This window comes from Rhinolophus sinicus, chromosome 2, assembly GCF_057876585.1.
Source record: "Rhinolophus sinicus isolate RSI-liver-muscle chromosome 2, RSI-T2T, whole genome shotgun sequence".
NCBI classification, from domain to species: domain Eukaryota; kingdom Metazoa; phylum Chordata; class Mammalia; order Chiroptera; family Rhinolophidae; genus Rhinolophus; species Rhinolophus sinicus.
In genome coordinates this window covers 181,663,457-181,689,639 of record NC_142502.1, presented here as the reverse complement: position 1 = coordinate 181,689,639, position 26,183 = coordinate 181,663,457, and the positions used below count along the sequence as shown (strand labels likewise).

The 26,183-nt window shown below is 41.5% G+C and overlaps 1 protein-coding gene across 2 annotated transcripts in view; it reads right to left on the bottom strand.

Moving 5' to 3' along the window:
* NBAS (NBAS subunit of NRZ tethering complex) overlaps positions 1-26,183 on the bottom strand; it is a 274,620-nt gene that overhangs the window by 84,638 nt on the left and 163,799 nt on the right. For both annotated transcript variants that reach the window (XM_074331709.2, XM_019751941.3), the window contains 6 exons: positions 23,562-23,729; positions 20,640-20,753; positions 20,216-20,339; positions 15,424-15,500; positions 14,951-15,088; positions 3,990-4,219 (listed from right to left, as the gene is read on the bottom strand). In XM_074331709.2, coding sequence (XP_074187810.2) covers positions 3,990-4,219; positions 14,951-15,088; positions 15,424-15,500; positions 20,216-20,339; positions 20,640-20,753; positions 23,562-23,729 — 851 coding nt within the window. The remainder of the gene's footprint in view (positions 1-3,989; positions 4,220-14,950; positions 15,089-15,423; positions 15,501-20,215; positions 20,340-20,639; positions 20,754-23,561; positions 23,730-26,183) is intronic.

The following is a 26,183-nucleotide window of genomic DNA, read 5'->3' as shown; positions in this document are numbered from 1 at the left end:
CACCTTACTTGGCAAAGAAAAGGTTCGTCAGGATTGCTCTCCAGCCGAGGGGTGCAGCCAGCATGGTCCTTAGGGAGCTGTGTCTCGGTCACTCAGGGGAAGCACTTCCAGAAGTTCTGATGCCCCTGTGTCACTGTGGTGCATTGCAACTGACCAAGGAATTGTCTGTCTCAGCTAGTGGTTCTCAACCGAGGGTGACTTCATCCTTCAGGGGACATGTGACAATGTCTGAAGACATTTTTGATTGGCACAGAGGGGGAGGGGGAGGAGAGTGCTATTGGCATGCAGTGGGCAGAAGTCGGGGATACTGCTAAACATGCTGCAAGGCACAGAACAGCACCCACAACAAAGAATTATCCAGTCAAAAATGTGCTGAGGTAAAAAAAAAAAATGTAGTCTTGAAAACTAGAGCCTACAGTCAAAAACTAGTGCAAAGGAAATGCATTCCTGGCCTATGGGTAGATATTTGAGAAAGCACAGTTCATCACTCAACAAATTTTTATGTTTTTCACATCATGCCAGGTACTGTTAGCTGCTTAGGCTGTGAAACAAACAAGATTTTTCTCGAGGCCTCACAGCCTAGTGGAGGATGTGAAATGTGAACCAGTAATTAAATGCAAGGGTGGGAATGCTAAAGAGAAGATTGGAAAACACTGTGAGAATAGACAAAAGAGTGACCAACGTGACGTGAAGACTGAAGGATAGAGAAACAATCATGAACTAAGCAGAGGTGGTGAAGAGGGAAAGAGATCCATGGGCTCCAGGTGGAGAGGCGAGCGGGGTGTCACAACTGGGAATGGGTGTCCTCAGGTCTGCTGAGGGACCTGGATGTTACCCTACAAGCAATGGAGGCCAGTGGAATGGCGTCGCTCAATTTGAGAGTCCCTAGGCATATAAGGAATTCTGACCAGAGCACCCACATTAAGGCCATTTTGGAATGACTATTTGAGGACCTCGATTTCCCAGAAGTAGAGTTGTAAGGATGGATTTCTTGGTTGGAAGAATGGTGGGCGAAGCCACAGCAGCAGGAATGAAGTATCTGTTATTACTAAGTAACACTGTTGAGACTGTATTAGCCCCATACGGAAACCAGGACATTTATATGTCTGATTCGCCGGGAGTTAGCAAGCGTTTTCTGTAAAGGGCCAGGCAGTAAATCTTTTAGGCTTTGCTGCCAGTTTCTGTCGCATATTCTTCTTTTTATTGCTCTGTTACTGTTTTTCCACATACCTTCAAAAACGTAAAAATCATCCTTTGCTCCTGGACTATAAAAACGAGGCCAAGGGTTGGATTAAGTCTGTGAACTCAGGGATTATTAGGTCAATTAAAACCTATTTCTTAAAATATGTATTGAGTACCTATATCCACGTGATGGAATGAGAATTCCTAGAGAGCAGGGGCCGCGAGCAATGCACCCTTCCCATCATGGGAGTGTGGCACACTGCTTGGCACGAGGTTCATGCTCATTAAGTATGCTACCCTACCACCTGACAAAGTGGGAAGAAATCCACCTACATTACACCCTCTTCTAAGTTACCCTGGCTAACCGCAGAGAATGCATTATCTAAAATATGCAGACAACAAAAGGCAGATATAACACACTTACAGAAAATGCCTGCCATTGAAATGGATATACAATGAGTAAGAATATAAAGAATGGTCATATTACGTACAACTGAAGGTAGAGCTGCAGAACAGAACCAAGCAGGTCCTTCACGGATTCTTATATGTGAGACACTGAAATCCCATCTCCTAATCGGAACTGCTAACTCAGAAAACCGATGGTGACCTCAAGACATTTTAAACAAGCCATCCAAAGACCACTGTATACCATATTTCCCCGAAAATAAGACCGGGTCTTATATTAATTTTTGCTCCAAAAGACGCAGTAGGGCTTATTTTCAGGGGATGTCTTATTTTTTTCATGTACAACGATCTACATTTATTCAAGTACATCTTTTTCTAGAACATCGTCATAATGTACTAAATGCGTCCATCTGGCTGATGATCTTAACTGGGGCTTATTTTCAGGGTAGGTCTTATTTTCAGGGAAACACGGTACTCTTCTAAGCAACAGATTGCGGAGAAGATGCTATTATACATTTATCAAAGCATATATTTGTCCTCTAGGACATACTTCAAATAGCACATGCTAGCTAAAAACACAGAAAAGGGCAAGAACCCCAGCAAAACGTAACTGATGCTGTAAGGCATGCCTTATCTTATAAACTTTTATTTTGCGTAACAGCCCTCATCTAAGAAACCATGCATATGGCACCAAGGATTACAAAACGGCCAAAGGAGAAGTCCACTGGACTTAGAAATAAGAAGCCCACGTTCAACTCCTGGCTTTGTGACCTTCAACTACTCTTTAATGCTGTCTGGTTCTCAGATTCCACTTCCAAAAAAATGAGGAAGATGGATTAAATGATCTCTTTAGTCCCTTTCAAAATGGACATTAAGTGACTATGAAATCAGGAACTCTCAGGAAGACAGAGGGGAAACAACACGCCACATTTCTCTCACTAATAGAGTCTAGCTAGAGGTTATTTCGACTGTCTTTTTGCTCTCTCTATTCCCTACCTTGCTCTAAAGAGAATTTGCAGTGTCTTTTAGTAAGAAAGAAGCCCAGGCTAATATAAAATCATTACAGACTGCCAAGGCTACTTTGCCACTTTCTCAAAGATTTAAACAATAATGACGAAAAATAACATATGCCACTACCACAATCAGGGTTATCTTTGTTATTTTAAAGTAACTTATTAGGAGAGAGGAATAACCATTAAATGTAGGCACAACTGAACCTTGGTTTCAAAGGCTGAAAGCCCAGAGTGAGTTGCATGCTGGTGCTGCCTCGGGAACGTGACCAGCAGTGCAGAGGCAGCACGTGGTGTTGTGGAGAACACATGGCGGCTCTGATACGTGACGGGTCGAGGTTCCAATCACAGTTGTGAGCCTAACCACCTATATAAACTGGGGCCTGCTACTTAAAATCCCTGAACCTCACAGTCTTCAATGATAAAACGGGGATCACATTTATGTCATAGGGTTATCTTTGAGGATTAGCAGATGTTTCTAAGTTTACAGAGCGCCTAGCACAGTTCCTAGCCCACAGTGAGCACTCGACAAATTCAAGTATTAAAAACAAACACCTCAATTTAATAACCATTGTGACTGAACACACTTGCCCACCTTCTGACATGTAAGGAATTCTCATTTGATCTGAACTCATTGGATCAAAAATAAAAAATGGAGACCCATATTAAAACCAAGGGCCTTCCATACGAAGAAAGGAACCCTTTCCGCTGGGCCTTGGTCTGCTCTGCCTTCTCAAACAAGGGCTTGTTCTTCTCTTGAAAGGGCTTAGGGACAGGGGGCAAAAGGGAAACTGCTACTGGCCTCTCACAAGAGAGGCTGCGAGAGCTGCTTAGCTCTCCTTTCTCTAGAAACCCAGGCGAGAGGGAGGTGCCTTGAACCCAAAACACTGGTCCTTCCTCTAGTATTAGGTCAACGCTATCTAAATTTTAACATACTAAAGAAATTCAACTGCTATACACTTTGAAAACTGAGATTTTTCAGCCAGGAATGATAGGCCATCTTGGTCTTAAATTTCTTTGGCAAGTTTCACAGTTTTCACCCCTGATCACACCCTATTGCCTCTAACATGGTCATGACCTTGGTATCAGGCTATAGAAATCATGGGAAACTTTATCTGTTCCATTTCCCAAAATCATGGGAAACTTTAAAAAATAATAATAATAATTCCATTCCTTTTATTTAAATCTGCAGGCTCAAGATGTGGTCTGCATCTACTGATCCACTGGGGAAAACACACACAACCATCACATGATGGGAAGAAGCAGGAGAAAGCCCTATTTATAGAAACAATGAATGTACATCTTCACAGGACTGTGATTACTAGCGCTGATAATTCAGTTGTTCTGTCCCATTTTACATGCACTCCTTTAGGAGACAAAGGTACTCCTTACTCAGCCAGACCGAGGATCGTCTCCCTCTTATACTGGTCGTCTGCCGTGAACCGCTGCACGTGCACACCCTTCCCCAGGCCCTGGAGGACCTGGGCCTGCGTGAAGTCCAGGAGGCGCTCATTGTAGTAGTGTAACTGCTTGGTCAGGGAAACGATGTCCTCGGGCCACGCTTCGTACCCATATCGAGTCACGTGCCTGCTGACCATCTGGATTAGCTCTTTAGGATCAGCCTGTAACAACAACAACAACAAAAATAGTAACAGGTACAAGACCATGTCTACTGGGCCCTGGTTTGGCCATTCACACTGTTGCCACTTGAGGGTCACAACTGCCCCCAGGAGTCAACTGCAGAGAGAATACAGTTCACAGACCACAAAGACAGGACACAGATCTGAGTCAAGAAGCAGGTTTCTAGATGCCTGCTCTGTTCTTCTTCCATCTTAAAAACCTCTACCCACTTAAAAAAGAATATATCCTTGCTTTTTCAACTACTATCAACCTATATTAGATTTGTTCCCCAATTACCTGATCATTGATCATAATTCACCCTGGAAGTAGTTTTCATCGTCACGGCCCCTGGATAAATTTTCTTTGGAGCAGCTAAGTGTTCTCAGTAACAGAGCTGCAGCTCAATAACCCCACTAATAATGCCCCGACAGCTGAGGAGTGTTTTCTCCAGGGATGAGTTAGGAAAAAGCCCAGTCTCGAAACCCTGAAATCATAAATACTTCCAGTTGCGTAAGAAAGCAGCCAACCACTTTTCACTCTGCTCAATTTGGGGCTCAATGGGATATCACTATATAATTCTCAGCAGCTTCTCTAACAACAGTAAAATTATTCAGATAGAACAAAACCCAGAATCTAACAGCTGACAGGAAAGAAAAATGAGTGATTAACTGGACACATTTATTTACATTAACGTTGGTTTGAGTTTCAATGAAGCAACAGCCGCTTAGCCATGATTTGAGAATTATTCTGGGAGCCTGAAACTTGAACATTAACTCAATCATGTCCAATTTCTGGGAAGGCAGGATATATATTTTAACACAAGCAAACTAGGGAAAAACTCCAGAACCTACCTTTGGTTCTCAGCAATGTACCTCATTATAGTAAACGGGCAGTATTTCTAATGTGTAAGCTACTACTCGACTACACAGGAATTTGTCAATGTCGGGTCTGTGTTATCAAAGCGAACCTTACGTTCTCTCTGTTGATCTTACTGAAGAGCAATTTGGGAGAACCAATAAAAACCAATTAAAGAAGTCTTCGATTCCAGCAGGTGGGTTTGACAAAAAGTCAACCTTATTATACTTAATTCCCCCCACACACACACACAGAGCCCCACTCTCAAAAACCATGGATACGTAACTCAAGTCAAAAGACCTGGGTTTGAAAACTAACTCTCCAAAGGAAGCTGAAGACCATCACTCAACAAGTATTTTTGGTACACCTATTACACCTATTACATATCAGGTGACATACTAAGATGTGACACTTTCCTCCAAGAATGCTGCCTAGGAGAGACAATAAGGAATTATAAAATGGTGTGACTCAGCACATAGGGCACTTTTAATACAGAGGAGTGAGCCTTCGGCAAGTTCAAGGAAGCCTTCTTGGAAGAGGTAACATGGAGGCTAATGACCCAGATATCAGCAGGGAAACGGTCAGGTAAAATAGGCAGATGGACTCCCGTAAAGGGCAGAGTGTGCGCTAAGGCCTAGGTGGCTAAGACCTGATGGAAAGATGCAGTGAATAAAGCAAATCTTACTGCAATTAGAGAGTGATTTGGGCCTCATCTGCATACGGATGGCATTTCTGGCGATGAATGCAGGCAAAGGGGTCCCTGCCTCGCTCTGAGTGCCTCCACCCACAGTTCACCTAATCCCTTCTCTACTGGGAGACCAAAGCCCCTGGGGCACCAGCCTGAATCACCCGCCCTGGGCTCACCACCTCTGAAGTGACCTGGTGTACAGGTGTTGCTCAGGGGCCGGCCAGCCCACCTCCACCTGCTGTGCACCCCAGGTATGCACCGTGGTTGCCTGTTGTTCTGCCACCTCATCTGGTTTGCATTTTCCTGCCTCGCAGGAGGGAGAGAGCAAGAGCAAATGTCCAACACTCAGGGTTTCAGAGTGACAGCAGAGCTCTTCTGCAGTTGTCATTTCATGGAGCAACTTGTGCCCCAGTTTTACACACCACAGGCAAACCCATGTTCACCAAAACAATGAAGGAGGTTCTTCTTTACATATACTCTGACCTGTGGCTTCGAGGAAAACCCTAACCTGAAGTGCCCAATGCACTTTGACAGAGAGGCTAGAACCACGCAGCTTATCTCTGTGTGCGACTCACACCCCTCTCCACCAGGCTATTGGTTTCCATCCCCAACTCATGGAATCAACCACCTTCGTTCTTGCTCCATATTCACTATGTCTGGTTTGTTTTCTGGAATCTCAAGATTTCATACCTGTACTGGGAGAGCTGCCTACACGTTTTTCACTTTGCCATAATCGTGTAACACCCTCCTCATTTCTAGTCTCTGTGTATTCTAATACAATTTATGAAACAAATGCCAAGACCAGGTAGACAGTAAAGCTCCAAAATGGTGGTGCATAGCGTCAATGAGCATACCCTGTTTCCCCGAAACTGAGACCCAGCCGGACCATCAGCTCTAATGCGTCTTTTGGAGCAAAAATTAATATAAGACCCAGTCTTATTTTACTATAATGTAAGACCGGGTCTTTATATATATTTAATATAATATAGTGTAATATAAAATATAATACCTGGTTTCAGGGAAACACGGTCATTGCTCGTACTAACATCACATAGGTTTCTTGTTGTCTTACAGAAAGTTTCAAGTCTCCACATACAACCTCCATATTCATATGTGGCAAAAAAGAATCTATTCTCGTCTTTGCCAATGAACAAAAGGACACAGCATAGCGAAATAAGCATGAACATACAGAAGTTAATAGGGGGACGACCTTGTGCATGTTATTTATACTTAACCACTACGAACTTGATCGTCTCACCTATAAGATGGCAATTATGATATATAGCTTGCATGGTTGTGAGACGCCTAAGAGAACGTATATAAAATACATAATAAACCAAGGCCTGGCCTGAAGCAAGTGCTCCAAAAATGAAAGGGATTATGGAATTTACTAAAAGGCATACACCAATCACACTTCAATTGCACTTCTATTACATAATTTACTTTACATTGCTTTTCCTTATAAATATTAAATTATAGCTTCTGGAGGGCAGAGCCCATCTGTATTTTGTGAATCTGTCTTTTCCACAGCACAGTAGGTTTGGGGTAAAAAGGGGGATACATTCAACAGTTGTGGTTTTTAAGTTAGTAGTTTATATTCCAGCTCCCTCGCTTAGTAGAGAGGCAATTTGGGGCACATTACTTCATACCTGTTTCCTCACCTATAAAAGTGTCCATAAACACACTGCACCCTCCTCGTGGTTTATAGTGACGCACAAATAAAATAATGGTATTTTAAAGCATTATTTTCTCCATTATTAAATAAAAGCAAATTGGGTCCAGAGCTTTCCCTCAAGGAATTAAAAATGTGACTGACAAGATGCACATACAAGCAAATGACAGAAGCACCATTAGAGGACCACACACCAAGCATGCTGGGAACTCCACGGAGGGAGCAATAAATCCCTTCTTCTGCCCCTTCGGGAATCAGTTTCTTCCGATGTAAAACAAAGGAGCATCACCAGATGATCACCTTTCTTAAGTTAAAATTCTATGAACGTATAAGAATCTAATCACGAAAATAAAACAAAACCTTGTAACTCCCTTCAGGTGTAGAACTGGCCAAGTTCTACATCTCATCTACTTTATGTCTCCACTAAACATTCAGAACAGACTTCTTTGTTAAAACTACAATTTCAGACCAACCAATAATAGTCAAATAAATCCCTCCACAGTTTAAACAACTGTATTCTCTTTTACTAAGTAGAAACTGTGTAGCTTCTCAGCGAATAATTTTTATTTAGTACCCTTTATACAGCAAATTTGTTCACTTTGCTAAGAAAAGTATAAGAAGAAATACTTACTATTCCAGTCTTCAGTGCTAAACATATGTGAACTGAATATCACTGAGTCCTAATAATCTTGTGAGACAGCTGTGCACTAGGGTCATGTCTCACAGATGTGTGTGCAGGTGCGCTGACTAAGGCCATTCTGGGTAAGTGGCAGAGTGGGGCATGACTGCCAAGCATAAGCCTCCCAAGAACCATACTTTCATGGCTGGTAGGCAGGGAGGGGTAGCTCTTAAAATTACGGATCTTAACGAGACCAATATATACACAGCATCCACCAAATGTAAAGACACAGCTCTCACCAAATATAAATTAGAGTCCTTTTACAAACAACCTATTTTCAATGATGGATTTAATTCTGTCATTCTATATTATACCCAGATTGACTTTTTTACACATACATTCTCTCATCCGTGTCAATACAAGTGAGCACAGGGGGCACACAAAGATAGGTGCTCCACTGGATATTTGATTTGAGCTGTATTTCTATGTCTTTCCTTTTTCCCCTCTCTAATGATAATGGAGAAAGTTTTAGAATCATGAGCAAGGACACCATTTCCTGTTCAACCCCTTGATATAAATATACTTCCTTTGAAAATTCTGTCCTAATAAAATGGTAAATTAGGGGCATTCTATTAATTCCTTGATGATAAGTTTCTAAGTGTTTTCAAGTTTATGGGTCATCAAGTATCTGTTAAGTGTACAGGAAGATTTTCAATACTTCAATTTATTGTGTAAAACATAATACTAATGAGAAGAGATAAATCATAAAGGCTTCTGAGAAAAAGGAAAATTAGTTGCGGGGAAAAAACATGGGAATCGGATCAAAGAACCTGGATTACTGGTTCTTTCCTCCTGAGCCTCAGGTTTTTCCACTATTGAAATTGAAGCAATTTCTTCTTTAAAGAGTCCGCATAAGGATTAAATGAGACTAAATGGATGAGCACACTGTAAGTTGTAGCTCTATATGCAAATTATTTTCTTGTCATTATCACTACTACTTTCTATCCCTTGCTCAAGGAACTTTACTGCTCATGATTACTTCCAATATTCTATTTAAATTTTAATAAGAATTCTTCCCTTGAGCTTATCACAATTTCCATCAAAATAGTCCAAAGCATCCCCTACTCACCCCAACACTGCATTTCATACGTACATTCATTCGCCCATACAAGTGTACAACAGTCAAGTTTTGAAAGCACTTTCACATGAATTTTATTTGACCCTCATACCCACCCAGCGACGTGCCCAGGACACTGCTGTCCCATTCCACAGACGCCAGTCTGCACTTTAGGCAGCCCGGGTTGTCATCCTGCAGGGAGGAAGCAGTCAGGCCTCTCGCTTAGCAGCCTCACACCTAAAATCACTAAGTTTCTTGTGTAGGGTACATTCAAATCTCTCTCCCTCTTTTTCCCACCCAAGTTCAATGCCATGATCCCTGGGTATGAAAGCTATTAGCCTCTAAGGAGCTTTTGAAGGACTTTATAGGTAGTTTCCATCTTCAGGATTCTTCCATATTCAGTATTCAAAGCAATATTGCAAAACATCATAGGCTGCAAATACTAATAACATAAAAAGGCATCAAAAATTTATAAATGAAAGTGTGTAAAGTTAAATTATTCTATTACTTTCCCAAAACTTGGCAATGCAGTTCTTTAGGGGAGTGAATAAAATATGGTTTCTTTAAAGAATATGGTCAAGTCCCTATAAAAACGAAATATGCATGAATATTCATGACAACAGAATGCTCCATGACTTGATCCACTGCTTACTAGTTAGAGGTAATAAATCCATTCTGGTTTAATAGTCTCCATTTCTTGGTAATATTGTTTGGAAAGTTTTAAACAGGTGGTATGTTTCCCCTCTAGGGTTGTTATTTGCTTGAGATAATTTTGTACTCAGTATTTTCAATTAAGTAGCTTTAAAAAAAACACATTTTGAAATAGTCTCCCATAAAGTTTAGAATTTCATCCCCCGCTGAGTTTGCTGCTCTAGAATACAAAACTAAAGGATGGGTTTCCTTTTTAACTGATTTTATCTTCTGAAACTTTTTTAGAAGACTGCTAGAAAGATCACACTTCAAGATGCATTTACAATAATTATAAAGGTAATGTATTAGTGAAAAAACTCAAGGTACAGAACAATGTATATAGCTTACTCACATTTGTATAAAAAATTGTTATATAAATATGCATATCCATAAAGTATTTCTGGAAGGGTAAAAAGGGAAACACTGCCTTTTTAGTGTATACCATTTTCACCATTGGAATTTTTGGCTGTGTGTGTATTGTTTTTCAAACATGAAAACAAGTTAACTAGGACACATGCTAGAAGAAATTCTCTCCAACTGACCATCTGCCAACCATGCTTATATATTACTAACAGAAAATGAAGGTGAGGGGGCTCCGAAGGTCACCTCAGGGAGCTGCCGAGTTCCAGAGCCTGTGCTGGCTCAGGGTGCTGCTTCCGTCAAGATGCACTGGCCTTTTATCAGAAATACCCCACAAATTACATCAGTACTTCTATTCAAACCTAGTAATCTACCTAAATCAGTCCTGCAGCACAGAACTGCGGGGGCAGGGGGAGCGTAGAAATGTAAGAAGACTGAAACTAGAAAGAAGCTATAGTGACAACTGAGTGAAAGTGATGCTTCGCTGAGCGTTATTATGTGTAGGCAACAAATTGAAACCACTTTGATTTCAATTTCCATAGTGATTCATCAGGAGTCTGTCACATTTAATTCCAAACTCAGCAGTGCTGTTTGATGCATAGGAAGATGCTGAAAGACCCAAATAATGAACAATTTGGTAGTCAGTGGAAAGCTCCTATGTACTTACAACATCCAGCTATGGTGCCCATCCGGAACTCCTTCAAATCCAAGAGTGAGGACGCAAAGGGGAGAAACTACAGCCTATAGGCTGTCCTTGGGCACAGCAGTTGAAAAGATTCCTGAACTTACTCACATGCCAATAAGAAGTCCGAGTAACTCCAGTGAGGTCCTGGGGGACTCAGACAAGGAGGGGACTCCTGCTTAAATGAGCTCACGTGGAGAGGAGACCATCAGTCACAGAACCCTAACAGAACTGATCCAAAGGGTCTCCACAAGAGCAGTGAGACACGGGGAGGAGGCCAGTGCCCGCTGAGGAGGCGCAGAAAGCTGCACACAGGAGGCTCTTTTGTGCTCAGTCACCTGTTGATAGTGGGAAGGGAGAGGAGGTATTTCGGGTAGTGGAATTACATCTGCGCAGGCACAGACGTATGAAAAGGGATGGTAAGTTCAGAGAACTTTTCATTCTGAGCAGCTAGAACACAAACTTCAAAAGAGCTGGTGTCAGGATCGTGGCTGGTGGGGGAAGGAAGGGCCAGCCAGGTCCCTGCAGGTCATCCCTGTCACATACAGTTCAGACTTCACCCAGCAGCCACAGCAACGCACATGAAAACATCCTGCTGGGAATGACCCGGGAGATCTGCAAGCCAGAGACCACTCAGGTGCAAAGACAGTGACACGGCTTCTGAAACAAAGCTGGAGCAGCAGCAGGCCCGAGTCAGAAGCAGCAAAGCCTGGAATCATGCGTTCTCAGTGACAGGAAGGCACCTCCCACCAGAGCAAGGAGCCTAATTTCTATGAGTCTTACCTGCACAATGGGGCTGCTCGAAGATCAAGGGGCAGAACGTGTGACAGGCACTTGAAGACAGCCAGTGACTTTTGAGGGTTGGTCTGATCTTTCTACTGTCCACTGGCGACTCCCATAAACCAGCCCCAAAGCTGAATGTGGCTGTCACACCCCTTCCTGACACTTTCTAAGGCAGACAGCAGAGACCTTTCCTGGTTACAGTGAAGTCTGGTCACAGACCACTTCTATCGTCTTCCCCTGGAGTCAGGCGACTCTTCCATGCCTTGAATCGCATCCAGTAACATTTCAATCCTATCCCAAACACCGCAGCACACCCAACAGGCAGAGCGACACGTCAGTGTCTTTGTTACTGCTATTGCCTCAGTCCTGAATGATCATGGTGCACGCGCATCCTTTTGTCTTTTCTCCAAGGTCACCTTCTCAATGAGGTGTTTTCGGAGCCTATGTAACCAGGAAGGACACTCTTGTCCTTGCTGCCTTTTTGTTTCATTGCTCTCATCACTATGTAACACAGTATGTCTTTTATTTACTTATGTTGTGAATGGTGCCCCTCCTCCGTTAGAACGCAAGACCGAAAAGGACAAGGATTTTTATGAACTTAGTTCACGATTGTTTTCCCAGGATCTACAATACTGCCGGGCATAAAGTCACACGACAAATATTTGATGAAAACACACACACACACATAATGCAATGATACATGCATATGTACTGAAGGATCATTCACTAATTCTTAGTCATCCACCCATTGAACATTTGTTTACTACCCTTTATCTGCCAAGTCCTGCTCAAAGCATTGGGAAAACCAGTAAGTACAACACAGGCACTAGATTCAAATCGCTCGTTATCGAGATGAAAAGAATACGAATTCAAAACAATACAGTGTAAGCGCTGCGGCCGAGGTAAGTAGAGGGCAGTACAAAAACACATGGGGGAGCACCCCACAGTCTGGGGACCCTGCAGAATGGTGGCAGGTGGCAGGAACCAGGTCTAGATGAGGTAACACCTGAACCAAGTGGCTCAGCAAAGAAACGGTGGGGAAAAACAATGCAGACAAAGTACACCGTGTGTGAGGACAGGGAAACAGAGAACACACGGGGAGTTTGAGCGCGTGTGAGCAGCATTGTACGGCTGGACCAAGGAAGCTGGAGAAGCGGAGGCCAGACCATGGAGGACGTGCGGGCTTGCTGGAGGCACAGGGAATCACTGACGGACGGAGACAGAAGGGAGGACGATTAGACCGCCATTTTAGAAAAACTACTCTGACACGTGAGTGGGGAAAGATACAAAAGTAACAAAAATGAGGACAGGGTGATGTTTAAGAGGCGCTTACAGTGGTTTAGATGAAGAACTATGGAAGACACAGTGAGAACGTGGGGTAGAGAAAACCACAGAGGGGTTCAAGTCTCCCTCTTACCATATCTATCTGGAAGAGCCTCAGAATGTCTTTGCAACTTGATGTAAAACAAACAAACAAAAAATCACATTCATGCTAATTCTTCATTTCACCTTTTAAACTAACACCCAAATGTTTTCTACAGAGTTGCCAAGAAATCCCCAAAGAACTAGAAGCCTTGTGACCTGTCCATGTGCCGTCTTAATACTATTGGAGGGCACATCAGCCTCTGTCTGGAGCAGCTGAGAAGTTACACATCTTGTACTGAGGCATCACACTGGGCCACACAGACGTCACTGACCTCTGTTCCCACCAGGAGATAATGCTGTTCTCTGAGCACTCTGAACAGCAGCTGCCTTATGCTACTGGGTCCAGAAAGGGAATGGGAGCAGGTGTCGGGAACCAGGCCACAGGGTGAGTGAGAATCAGAGGCCAAGGGCCTTGGAGTTTGGGAGCAAATTATGTGGTACTTGTGTACCCACACAGCACTAAAGAAAAGACAGCAGCAGACACGCCACGTACATTCTTTACTGCCATCCAACCAAAAGCAACAGAACAACACTAAGTACATTGTTCCAGAAACAAACTGGCCACACTTTCACCTGTATAATCACTTCATTTCCTCAATTTACAACACAGTAGGTCTATTTCTTTCACATAAAAACATACCTGAGACACATATAAAAATAAAACAAAGGAAAATTACTATAAAGTAACTGTACAAAGCAGCAGTGGCTATCAAAAAAAAAAAAAAACTAACCTCAAAATTCCCAAAATAAAGCTATCCCTTATATCGAAGTCTACAAAAAAGAAAACATTCCTGTTTCCTGGCCAAACGTCATCATAAAACTATGTCTGAGAACAACACACACCTAATAACGACGATGCTGCCGGGGAGCTTAGCCGTGCTGCATAGACGGGCCCCCCGGCCCCCACCTCTGTTTAAATAAAAGCTGATGTAGGACAGCCACCGCCTTTGCCACGAAGGCAATTGTTTTCATATACTTACAGGTTCTCAGGTACAGTGTGGATGGCTGAGGCAGCTAGAACTTTGATACACACGTGAAAGTATTTCTTTACAGTCTACTTTGGCTCAAGGGAGGAAAATTCCTGCCTCAATAAAATCTGATCCTTGGGTTTGTACACAAAGTGGATTTGAAAGTATGATCTATTTGCTTATTACTCCTAAAATGGGAACTCTCTTAAAATGATCCAGTACAAAAAGTAGGTAAGTTGCCAACGCTGACAATGAAAGCTGGTGTATACAAGTAAACCTTGACGGCTTTGACCTTCCAGGGGCATTTGTAACACATCTCTGTCAACAGAAGGAGGGGCATGAACTTGAGGCCACGTGTCGGTGCTTTCCTTCAGAAATTAACATTGATGTTACATAAAAGGTGTCTGAGGCTTGGTGTCAAGTAAGCATAGTGTGTTTCAACATTTCACCTGTACAATTACTGCCCTCATAACTCTGGCTTAAAAATAAGAAACACAGAAGAGCAGCACTGCTCAAAGCATTACGCTGCCTGCTTTCCTAAATTCGACAGCCGTCTTCCTTTTGGACAGTGAATTAAGGAAACAAGTCTTCATTTCGCCTCTCCTACTACTTTAGTCTTTCCTAAGAACTTTGTAAAATAAAGTAAATGACAGAAAAGTTAGGGGAAGAAGCTGCATTCACAATAAATATGACAAACTCGACCTCTTACTGATGCCTGGAGAAGGAAGTGTGCCTAACAGGACAGGCAAGGGCTGTCAGCCACTCCGAACACCGCTGGGTACAAAGTGATCAGGACTTTCGAAGAGGTAAACACCTGTCCATTTTAGAAAAAGTTTAACTCTGCCGTTAATAAAATGGAAACCAAAGGACTTACCCTGTAAAGAGGATGGCAGCTGTCCGTGAAACATGGAGCCAATCGGGAATAGATCTGTAGGCTATAGTAATATGCTGCCAGCTGGAGACATAACGCAGAGTGGGACTGCTTCTCAAAGCACTTGTTAGCATCTAACACCTAGGAGGGAACATGATGGAATTAACTCAGCTGAAAGGAAATCAGCAAGATCATCAAAACCATTACGTATCTAGGCATTACTATAGAATTTTGGTTCAAAGTTTCCATCATATCAACTCAAGCTCAGTTTAATATGACTACATTAAAATTCAGAAGACACTATAAAGGCAGATCCTATCATGCAAAAGCGATTTAAAAATCAACATTTCAGCTAATATTGTAGAATTTACATTCTAGATAGACAGATAGAGATGTAAAATGAACAATTATGATATACAATAGATTTTCAGTTCATTCGTTTTTACGTCTTTCCTTCCTGGTCAGGGTAAACTTACCTGTGGCAAGGCAAGGAGGTAAGCGAGAGCCAACGTCATGTCAGTTGGTAAAGCATCACTTGCCAGCTGCAAGAGAACTGAGAAAAACACTGCATTACTTTCCGCGAGGACCCATATGGCATTCATAGTGACCAAGTACCATGTTCTCAGTCCTGTATGATTTCAACAATTAGCTTCAGAGGACTCTTTAAGGCCCTTCAGGAGGGTCTATTCAGCACTACCTAAATACACATCAAACTATATTAAATGGTAACCTCCTTAACTCAGATAAATGATGGTTTGTTACTTAGACATGAGGAAATCCTGTTAGTGCAGCTGCAAAGTTTAAGTGCAAATAAATCAATGAGAATGGTTTCTTAAAGCTGATCTTTTGGTTTTAAAGACTCAGGTCACGCTATAAACTTATATTTATATGACAGTTACTGTAGGAGATGACCATGTTAAGTACAAAAGATCAGAGCAACAAATACCTTTCTGAGTGCAAATTTAGGCTAAATCTTTTGATTACTACAATGATGATAACACGGCTTTGTTCCTTCCAAGAACACCTCTCTTCATCACAATCCACAAAATCAGTCTCTTGCTTTGATTACATAATATCTTAAAATGGCCCAACCATTAACATCTTTTCCACCAAAAAAATTTATATAAGTGACAACCTGTAAATGTTATAGCTTTAATGAAAGAGCGTACACTGCCAATAAAGTTTGTTTATAAGCAATTTATATAAACAAGGACATACTCCATTCATTCGGGACTTAGGGACAAATACCAGATACGTAATCACAATGTAAATCCCTTATTTTTAAAGAACACAGACACTCATGATCTGCACGAATGAAGGAGAACAGTATGTGAATAATCCAAAGTAAATGCTGTTTGACTTTAGAAATAGACCATATCATACTTTTCCAGAAGATTTACCTTCCTAATTGTGCCTTACTCGAGCTAGAATTTAAGTCATTTGTATAATCTGAGTTTAACTGACAGTCGGGCGGGTAGGGACGGTGGTGGGGTGAGGGGTATACTAAAATGTTGATTTTAGAATCTTAGATGGAGGGTATATGGGAGTTCACCGTAGAATTTTCTCAATTTCTTTGTTTATTTGAAAATTTAAAAAAAGTACTGGGTGTGGGGGGAGGGCGGAGGGAATCCTCTCTGATAACTGTGTCAAATGCACACGCTCCCTGTCAGCTATTTACTTCCCAAATGGGGTTTCTTCAAAGGTACTCTGGACAAGTTGCATCTGCCTCGTCTCCAGCACTCAGATAGCTGAGTTTCTGGCCACACAAAGCCCATGACCTCCCTAATCCTCCAAGACTAGAAATCACCAATGTCACGTATACCACCAACCCACGACCTCAGGCTGAAAGGAAAGCCATCCCATCTCTTCCCTAATCCCTAACACAAATGTTGGTGAAGTTCTCTCATAAAATATGTTTTTTTCCTACAACTGGATCACAGCTCATTAATCTCTACAACCCAACTACCTAGCCCAGAGCCCCTCCTGACAGACAGACAGATTGTTAAACTGGGGCGGAGTGGGGGAACGATATCCATCCTCACTCAACCCCTGGGCAGCCTTCACTGAGACTCCAGGATTCTTGCAAAGCACAACTCAAATCCCACATACAGAAAGCTTCTCGGTCTTTAAATCTGCAAGCCTTTTGAAGCAACATATGACAAAATTATCCGTGAGGATCTGAAGTAGACTGATCCCAGCAGGGGTGGGGAGTGGGGTCGGGGGGTGGGTGTCTCACTGGGAACCCCCAGATGTCATGCTGCCTGCAGACTGAGTCACAGTGATTTTATATCACCATTAAGATATAGTTTTAAAAAAAAAAAAAAAAAGGAACTGCCCTACATTTATCTACTCAGGAATTTAATTTGTAATGCTGGTTTTCAAACTTTGAATGCATTTTGTAAAAATGTTGTACAGCTCGAATCAGACCAAATCTATGCATAAGCCTCCAAGCACTACCTCTGTGCAAAATCAGTGCCTCTGGAAAGCACTCCATGATCAATTTAATTCTAAAACTAAATTCACAGAGGAAAGCTGCCCATATTATTGATTTGGAAATCATTAACCATTAAATCATTCATTTAGCTAAATAAATGATCAATTTTCTTCAGCTAGTCTTCATAAAAAACCTTTCATCAACTTTATTTAAAAATTCTAAGAAGTCGGAAGTTTAATTTGTATTATCATCTACTTCTGAACCAAAGTCAGGAATCACATTTTTACGATTTTTAATTTGGGTCATTTAACCTATGTAACTCTTCAATTCTGCTGAGTTTCTGACAAATATTTGGTACTATACAATAGTCAAAGACATCTGTTTCAGATGTATTAACACCATCGACATTATATATGACAGTGTTTATGAAAATGCTTCATAAATTATAAACCCAAATGTAAATTAAAGGGATGATCACTAAAATTACCTCTGTATTTTTTTTCAAAATCCATTAATATACACAGTAGGTGCTCTAAAATGTTTTTCCCAGTCAATTCAACATTTTTTTTCAGTATTTAATACTTTAATGGATTCTTTCCCTTAATGAAACATTAACATCTGAATGTCAGGAAAAACAATGTGAATAAACACCGGGGCAGGAAAAAACCCGGCAGTCTGCTGAAATCTCAGACACCACTGAGCACAGCACACACACCCTGGGAACTTGCATTCCAGTTCACCAAAAACACAGCCTCGACTCCTGCCCCAATGACTGTTATACACACACTGAATTTACTCTCATGCGAAGAGACACTGACTTTGCACCTACCATTTAGAAAACCCTGTAGCAGCCCTGTAAAAGTGTTACAACAGCCCTGTAAAAGCGTCTGCAATAGACATGGCACTCAGGGTTTGGCCTGCAAGGTTCAAGAGACCAGACATTGACATAAAAGATTCAGGAGGCCTTCCCCAGCCTGCCAGGTGAGAGGCTCAGAGAGCAAGTGTGTCCAAGCTTGAATAAGAGACTTACGAGGGCTGACATACGATGGTTGGAGAGAATCTGATATTAAGTGAAACTTCCAAAGGCCTTAACCGTGGTCTCACAAACGAATCGCCCGAGGAACTCTAAAAAGTATTTGATGCCTGGGCTCCACTCAAGAGGTGCTGAAATAAGTGGTCTACAGTGGATCCCAGGCTTCAGTACTCCTTACATATTTTCCTAAGTGATTCTAATGTGAAACCAGGATGCAGAATGACAGTAGCAGGCCTTGAAAGCCAGGGAAACTCAGGACTGGAGAGACTAGAGTACGAGGTGATAATGCGGGCCAGACTAGTCTGAGAAAGGTATGCAAGAGGGAGGCCTCGCTGGACAGCAACCGTCCAGTGACAGAACAAACAAGCTGCTGTGCCCGTGTTACAGATAAGGAAACTGAAGCAGAGAAACACGAAATAATATCCTTCTGCTTGAAACCCCTAGAGCTCTCAGTGGAGGGCTCACTGAAAGCGTGTCACTTACTGGCTCACAGGCCGTGCGCGCCTTCCCAGCTTACTCTTGCCTCACTTCTCTACTGGTCGCCCACAAATACTCTTCTCTCCAGGAATTACAATAATCTGCAAATCCCAGAAAAATGTCTATGGAATTGCGGGGCAGGGGGGGATGTCTATGGAATTGGGGGGGAAAGGTAATTAAAGACACAGTTTTAAAAAGAAAAGCAAAAATAAAGAATAATTAAAAGGGGGAACAGCAATGCAACTCTGTTCTTCCAAATATAAACATAAATGTACTCATCAACAGTGAGCTATACCCTTGCTTCAGAAATGAAAAGAGGCAGAAAAACGTGCATGTCAGAACTGAAGAACAATGGTACACGTAGTGAAAACCTCCAGTATTTGATAGGCCCACACAGTGGACAGGAAAATGGTATTTGCTTCCCCTCTTCCCAACTGTATGTAAATATAGTTTGAAAGAAAGGATTACCTAAAAATAAGTTACAGTATCACATTCTAAGAAAATGGCAGTTCTATTCCCTGTGTACATTTTCCCAAATTTTACTCCACACAGCAATGTCCACTTAAAAGATAGCATCGTCCAGGCCTACCGGCAGGTAATGCACGTGGAAGGTGTGGCTAGGACTGCCATGAAAGCTATTAGTCCCTCCCCACACCCTTTCCTCCTTCCTAATGCCTGGAATGTAGATGAGATTGCTGGAACTCCAGCAGCCTTCAGATCATGAGGTATTCAGTAGGGGTGGCAGAGCAGAGAGGGAATGAAAGAAAACAGTCAAGAAAACTACCCTGGAATCCTGAAAAGAAGTTTGGCAGCCTAAGAGAAAAAAGTACAAGTGGAAAGGTGTCCTTGGTAAACTGGCATATATGTAATTCTTTTCAGAAAACTCTACATGGAAAAATATGCCATCATGTAGAAAATTCAGAAAACTCTACATGGAAAATATGCCACCATGTAGAAACAGCTACATTCTATGAAGCAAATAGTTAAGAGTTATTAACACATAAAAGGAGAAAGGAAGATTTATTGAGCACTTGATATGATTCACTGTAAGAATCACTTTATATAATTAGCGACTTAAAAGATAGGAATTGTATCATATGTATCCTTTCAAATCCTCAGTATTAGTTAAGTATCTGGAAAACAGAAGGTACTCAAAAATTGTTTGAAATAAATGAATAAATGAATGATGGTGTCAAGTTGAGCTATTCAAAATTACTGAAAAATGTATTATTGATTTTCCTAACTCTCATTCATTTATAGTTTTACTTATTTCTCTCCTAATATGAGTTACACACTGTGAAGGAACTAGAACCTTCTTTCATACCTTCTGTTGTTGGAAATAATTCTTTTCCTTCAGTTTTAGTCTCTGCCAGTTTTCCAGTTCTCAGCAACACTTCTGCAAAGCTTTCTGCTGGGACGTGCTGATAGGGGTCATAGTTTACTTCAGACTAGACAAAAGAAGCAGTTACACCATTTAAGTAGTCTCCTTTTCTCTATGAAGATAGTCTTAGAAAACACAATTATGTCTTCTGGTGACTTGAATTATAACTTCTCACTTACTAAAGCAATTCTTTTATGTAAAATTTTAAATAGATTTTAATCTCAAAATCTGTTGTTAATATATATGAAACAAATCACATAAAACCAATGAATAACACGATTAAGAGCAAAGCCAAAGAAATACATTTTCTGGAAATTTTTAGTTTTGTTTATATTGAAATGTCAGTGAAATCTACGTTCTTACGTACCTCTGTGACTAAGGGATTGGATATGACAGATTCATAGAAAGGATGACAGCCTTGTTTTTCTAGACCTTCATTGGCTATGGTTCCGATTTGATAAGCACCATCAAATTCTTGCCCCTAAATAAAACAAAGTGAAAAACAGTAGATAAAAAGAAAGCAGGGGAGGGAGAGAGAGAGGGAAGGACAAAGGAAGGATTTCAGGAGTAACAATCAAAGTGCATGGTGTGATCTAGAGAGAATGTGTCAGGGTGACAGACACCAGCAGAGAATGTAAGAATCCTAACTACACTCTCAGAGCGGCACCCACCCTCACCCTGCAGTGCCTTCTGCTCTTCCTGGTCAAACTGACATCAATGAATCCCAAACACTGAAGCAACTGCTGTTATATTTATGGTGAGTTTTCTGTACCAGTCGGAAGAACCTTCCTAAAACATCAGTGTGTACATATTGCTCCCCTGCTCAGAAAAGCTTCAGTAACATTGAACAATGGAAACAGACAACAGTATCAAGTCTAAACTATGTAGAATAACATCAAAGTGAGTCAACGTTAATTCACATTAAAGGCTAACTCTTGACTCCAACCAAACTGGTCTCCTTTATGCATCCCACCACCTCTACGACTTTCTTCCGTTAGGAGGGTACTGTCCATGCTGACTGCTGACTTAGATCCCACCCTCCTTCCAGGCCCACCTCAGACCTCCCCTGCGGAAACCTTACCAAATGGAGGCAAGATGTATTCGTGTTCCATTCTTTCCCTCCGCCTCCCTGCCTCCTCCACAACTATGATCCACACAAACGCCTTTTGGACTTATCATCTGCATTCCTCATTAGCAAGTACTTTAGTATCTCTAGTTTGGTTAATTATCTTTATCTTTATGTTTTGCTTCCCTCACATAGATTGTAAAGCTCTTTATTGGAAGTGTCAAGTAAAAGACATTCACACATTCCTCCAACGTTTGTTGAGCACTTACTTTATGCCAAGCATAACCTAGGGAAACAAGGAAGCTCCAGCTGCGAATGATGATAAAAATTACAACTGACACTTAAAAAATACTATGTATTAGGCACAGTGTTCGCCCTTTATCTGAGACATACACCCTCAAAAAATCCCAGCAGGTAAGACAGAACAGGAACCATAATCATAATCCAGTGTGATACATGCAGTAACAAGAGATGTACAGACTGGCTCCAAAAGCAAGCACATTTTGTCTCAGTCCATGGGGTCACCTTTTACCCAACTGTCTGGGCTGTCATCTCAGCTTTCCTCTTTCCTGCATCTCACATCTAGAAATCAGCAGCTCCACAAAATACATCCCCAAGCCAACCGCTCCCCACTTCCTCTTTGGCTACCCTAGTCCTAACCACCACCATCTCTCACCTGCAGAACTGCAATAGAGACGTCTTTTTGTTTCTACCCTGACTCACTACCATTAGCTCTCGACACCGCAGTTAAAGGATCTTGTTAAAAGTAAAGTTGGATCACACAACTGCATTGCCGAAATTCTCCAACAGCTTGCCGTCTTACTCAGAATAAACTCTGCGGTCCTTATCACGGTACACGAGACTTTGCATGGTTGGCCTCTTCACCACCTCTGACCTCATCTCCCATTGCTCACTCTGCTTGTACTCCACTCGCCTCCTTTCTGTTCCGCAAAGATGTCAAACAAAAAAACGGGTCTTCCATTCGTTCTGCCTGGCTCAATGGGGCGCTGCTCAGAGTGACAGCTCCTCTGAGAAACGCAACTTCCCTGTGTAACTCAGAACCTCACTCCCCCGCTACCATCATTATTCCCTTTCCCTGCGTAAGCTTTCTTCAGAGCACTCACTACCACTTGCCATCACATTATCACACAAATATTTTATTTGTTGGTTTGTCTCTCCCACTGAAATATAGGTTCCACAGGGGAAGGAAATTAGACTGAAGTGTTTCCCCATTCCCAGTGACTAGCACAGTATCTGTCACATAGAAAATGCTTGCTAAGTATCTGTGGAATAAGTGAATTAACTAAGGAGAGAGAGATGCCCAGTGAGTGTTTGGGATGAACTTACGTGTTGTTTTTTTTCCTCTTAGTTTTTCCCGTGTGAGACTAAAGGGTGCAGTGTGAGAACGCAGAGAAGACAGCAGGGGAACGAGTTAAAATATCACCAAAAGCAGACTTGTCCTGCTTGTCCTGACCTCTCCTTCCAGAACCATGTACGAATCAGTTAAAATGTTCTCTTTACCCAGGGCCCCTACTAAAGACTAAATGTTTACATCCCCCCCAAACTCATACGTTGGAATCCTAATCCCCACTGTGATGGTACTAAGAGGTGGGGCCTCTGGGGGAGAGTAGGGCATGAGGGCAGAGCCCTCATAAATGAGATGATCACCCTTATGAAAGAGACTCAGGAGAGCGCCCTGGCCCCTCCCAACAGGCGCGGCCACAGCAACATGGCCGTCTATGAAACAGGAAGCAGACCCTCCCTCACCAGACGCTGAGTCTGCCAGCAGTTTGATCTTGCACTTCCCAGCCTCCAGAACACTAAAAATAAATATCTGTTGATTAAGCCACCCAATCTGTGGTACTATTGCTACAACAGCCTGAACAAACTTAAGACAGCACTAAAGCTGGCTTCTAGCACTTTCCCTTGACCCCTGACCTGTAGAAATACAGCAAAAGTGAGAAGGCACTGAGCAAATCGTTTTCCTTTTCATCCCAAAACTTGACTTCCGACATGAACTAAACCATCCCTAAATCCCTATCAGTGTGTTTTGCAACTACTCTGTGGGAGTATATTACATTCTACAAAATAAATTACTCATTCTCTGATGAGAGGCCTAGACGTCTTAAGAGATTACCTTCTAGAGAAAATAAAGCTAACAACAGTAAAAACAACTGATCAGTGCTAATGAACTGATTTTCAAAAGGAAGCTACGTCACTCACTTGAAGCGGTCGCAGGTACGTCAGCGACTTCTTCCACCACTGCCCGTCACTGACGGCCTGCAGCACGGCTTTGGTGGTCGTCGTGGTGTTGGAGAGAACCTTCATGGTGGTCGCTGTGGTCCAGTGCAGAAGGTCAGCGGAGCTGCTGCCTGGAACACTCCCTTCCTCCTATGTTAAAAGGGCAAGAGACAAAATGTGTGTCGTCATAAGAACAGAGCGTGATGATGTGACTACTTAAATTATCAGACAGGAAGATAAATTGGAAAATCCATCTTTGCTGGCAATAAAAAAAAAAAAAACGTGAAACCAAGCACTGCTGGTATATTGTACCTCCTGGAATCATTTACAAAAGAAAATTCAGCACAAGTGAAGACATCACAGTGCATCACTCATCCTAGTGCATTACTCTAATAATCACTTTCAGAAACATTTATAAGGTAAAAATGGGTTTATTTTTTTTTCCGACTGAATATCTTACCAATGAGATACACTCATGTTTGTTTCTTTGACAAGACATTTTAAAGTATTTATTATTTAGAAGAAATAAATTATTCATTTGAACAATGCTAAGTTTTACAATATCATTGCAGAGTAGGCATTAGAATACCATTTGACACAGAATAAACTGCAGATCAAATAAGTTACATATGCTGCCTCCAGGCAACTGGCCTGGGGGTGTCTCCACCCTTCTTGACCAGGTCTGGCTACTGGAATGTACAGTCCACTTCTTCTTTACAGGGTTTTGACACACTGGCAATAGCTCTCTCTCTCATACACACACACACACACACACACAGATACTTATATTTATATTTATCTAAGGTCACTTATTCTTCTACATTATAAAACTACTACAATCTCACAAAGATGGTTTGAAAACTTCAAAAGGTTAGGGGGAGAAAGGACAGTATTTATGCACATTTCCATGATGCAGAGACAACACTGCCAGCATATATTCTCCCTTCGTGGCTGTAATCTGGGCTCAGGGATCTTTAAAACGCTTTTTATTGACATTCAGAACTGTGTACACTTAAGTGTACAGCTAGATCCATTTTAGCACAGCCACGCAATCAGCACTAAGGCTAAGCACGCAGCAGGCCAGCAGAATCCCAGACTTGCCTTGTGTTCCTTCCAGCCACCGCCACCGCTAAGACACTGTCCTGACCTACAGCAGCATAAATTACTTTTGCCCACTTTTATGCTTTATGTGAATGGAATTATGTTCTCTTGTCTGATTTCTTTCATCCAACATAAATTCATTCATATTCTTGCAAGCAGATGACAACTGCCCAACACCTTGTTAAGTGTAACGTCATTCATTACACTGCTGATGTAACAGTATCACATTGTGTGAGTATATCAGAACTCATTTATCCTTTCTTCTACTGATGAGTATTTGGGTACCCTCCAATTTGGAGCTAATCCCAATAGTGCTGCATGGAACATGCTAGTAATTATCTTTTAGTGAACACATACATTCCTTTGTATACACCTAGTAGTGGAATTACTAAGACTTAGCGTATGCCCAAACTTAATAAATAGTGCCAAACATTTCCTAAAATGGTTATACCAATTTATACTCTAACCAACAATCACAAGAGAGCTGGTTGTTCTACATCCATGCCAACACATTGCATTACATGCCTTTTTTCTTTTTAGCAGTACAAGTAGGTATGCAATGATATGTCTCTTTGTGGTTTTAATTTGCATTTCTCCAGTAGCTAATGAAGTTGAAGACCTTTTCAGGTATTTATTGGTGATCTGAGTATCCTCTTTTGTGTAGGCTCAGTTCAAGTCTTTTGCCCATTCTTCTGTTGGGTGTCAGTCTTTCTTACTCATTTGTAAAAGATCTTTATATACTCTGGACGCACATCCCTTATTAGATATATGAATTGTGAATATTTGCTTTTAGTCTGCAGATTATCTTTCCATTGTCTTAATAGTGTCTTTTAATTAATAGAAGTTCTTAAATTTTAAATTAGTCCAATTTATCAGTTGTTTTCACTTTATGATTAGTATTTTTCATATGGTATTTAAAAAATCTTTGCCTTCTACAAGGTCACAAACATGTTCTATATTTTCCATGATGTGCAATATTTTTGCTGTAAGTAAAATTCTGTTAAGATAGTGTATTACCTCTCTTAGGTGCTCACAGCACTAAATGCATACTTTTAAAGCACTTACCGTAATATATTGATATTACGATGTTTTTCGTCTGTTGACCTTCCCGGCTAGACAGTAGCTTTTCAAGGGTAGGGACTATGTTTAGTCTTACTATAAGTACGTGAAAATCCCTAATGTGTCATTTGTATCTGTAGAGATGTGTAAGGAGTCTGGTTTTAGTGCACTACTTAAATGTGTGAAGGTACATTTTCTCAAGCCTAATATGTTGTGCTTACAGTAGCTAAATGTTATTCAAATAAGATTTCATGTCACATTTTCAATTCCTGTTCAACTTTAGAATCTTCTTAATTGAGAAGGCGTACCGAATGATTTGAATGTCATCAACAAATCCAAGTATGGAACTAAAAATATAAACATGGTGAGAAATATGTCACTTAAACAGAGTGCAACTTCATTCACAGGAAAATCAAATCTAGTAAAGATATCAAAAAATGCAGG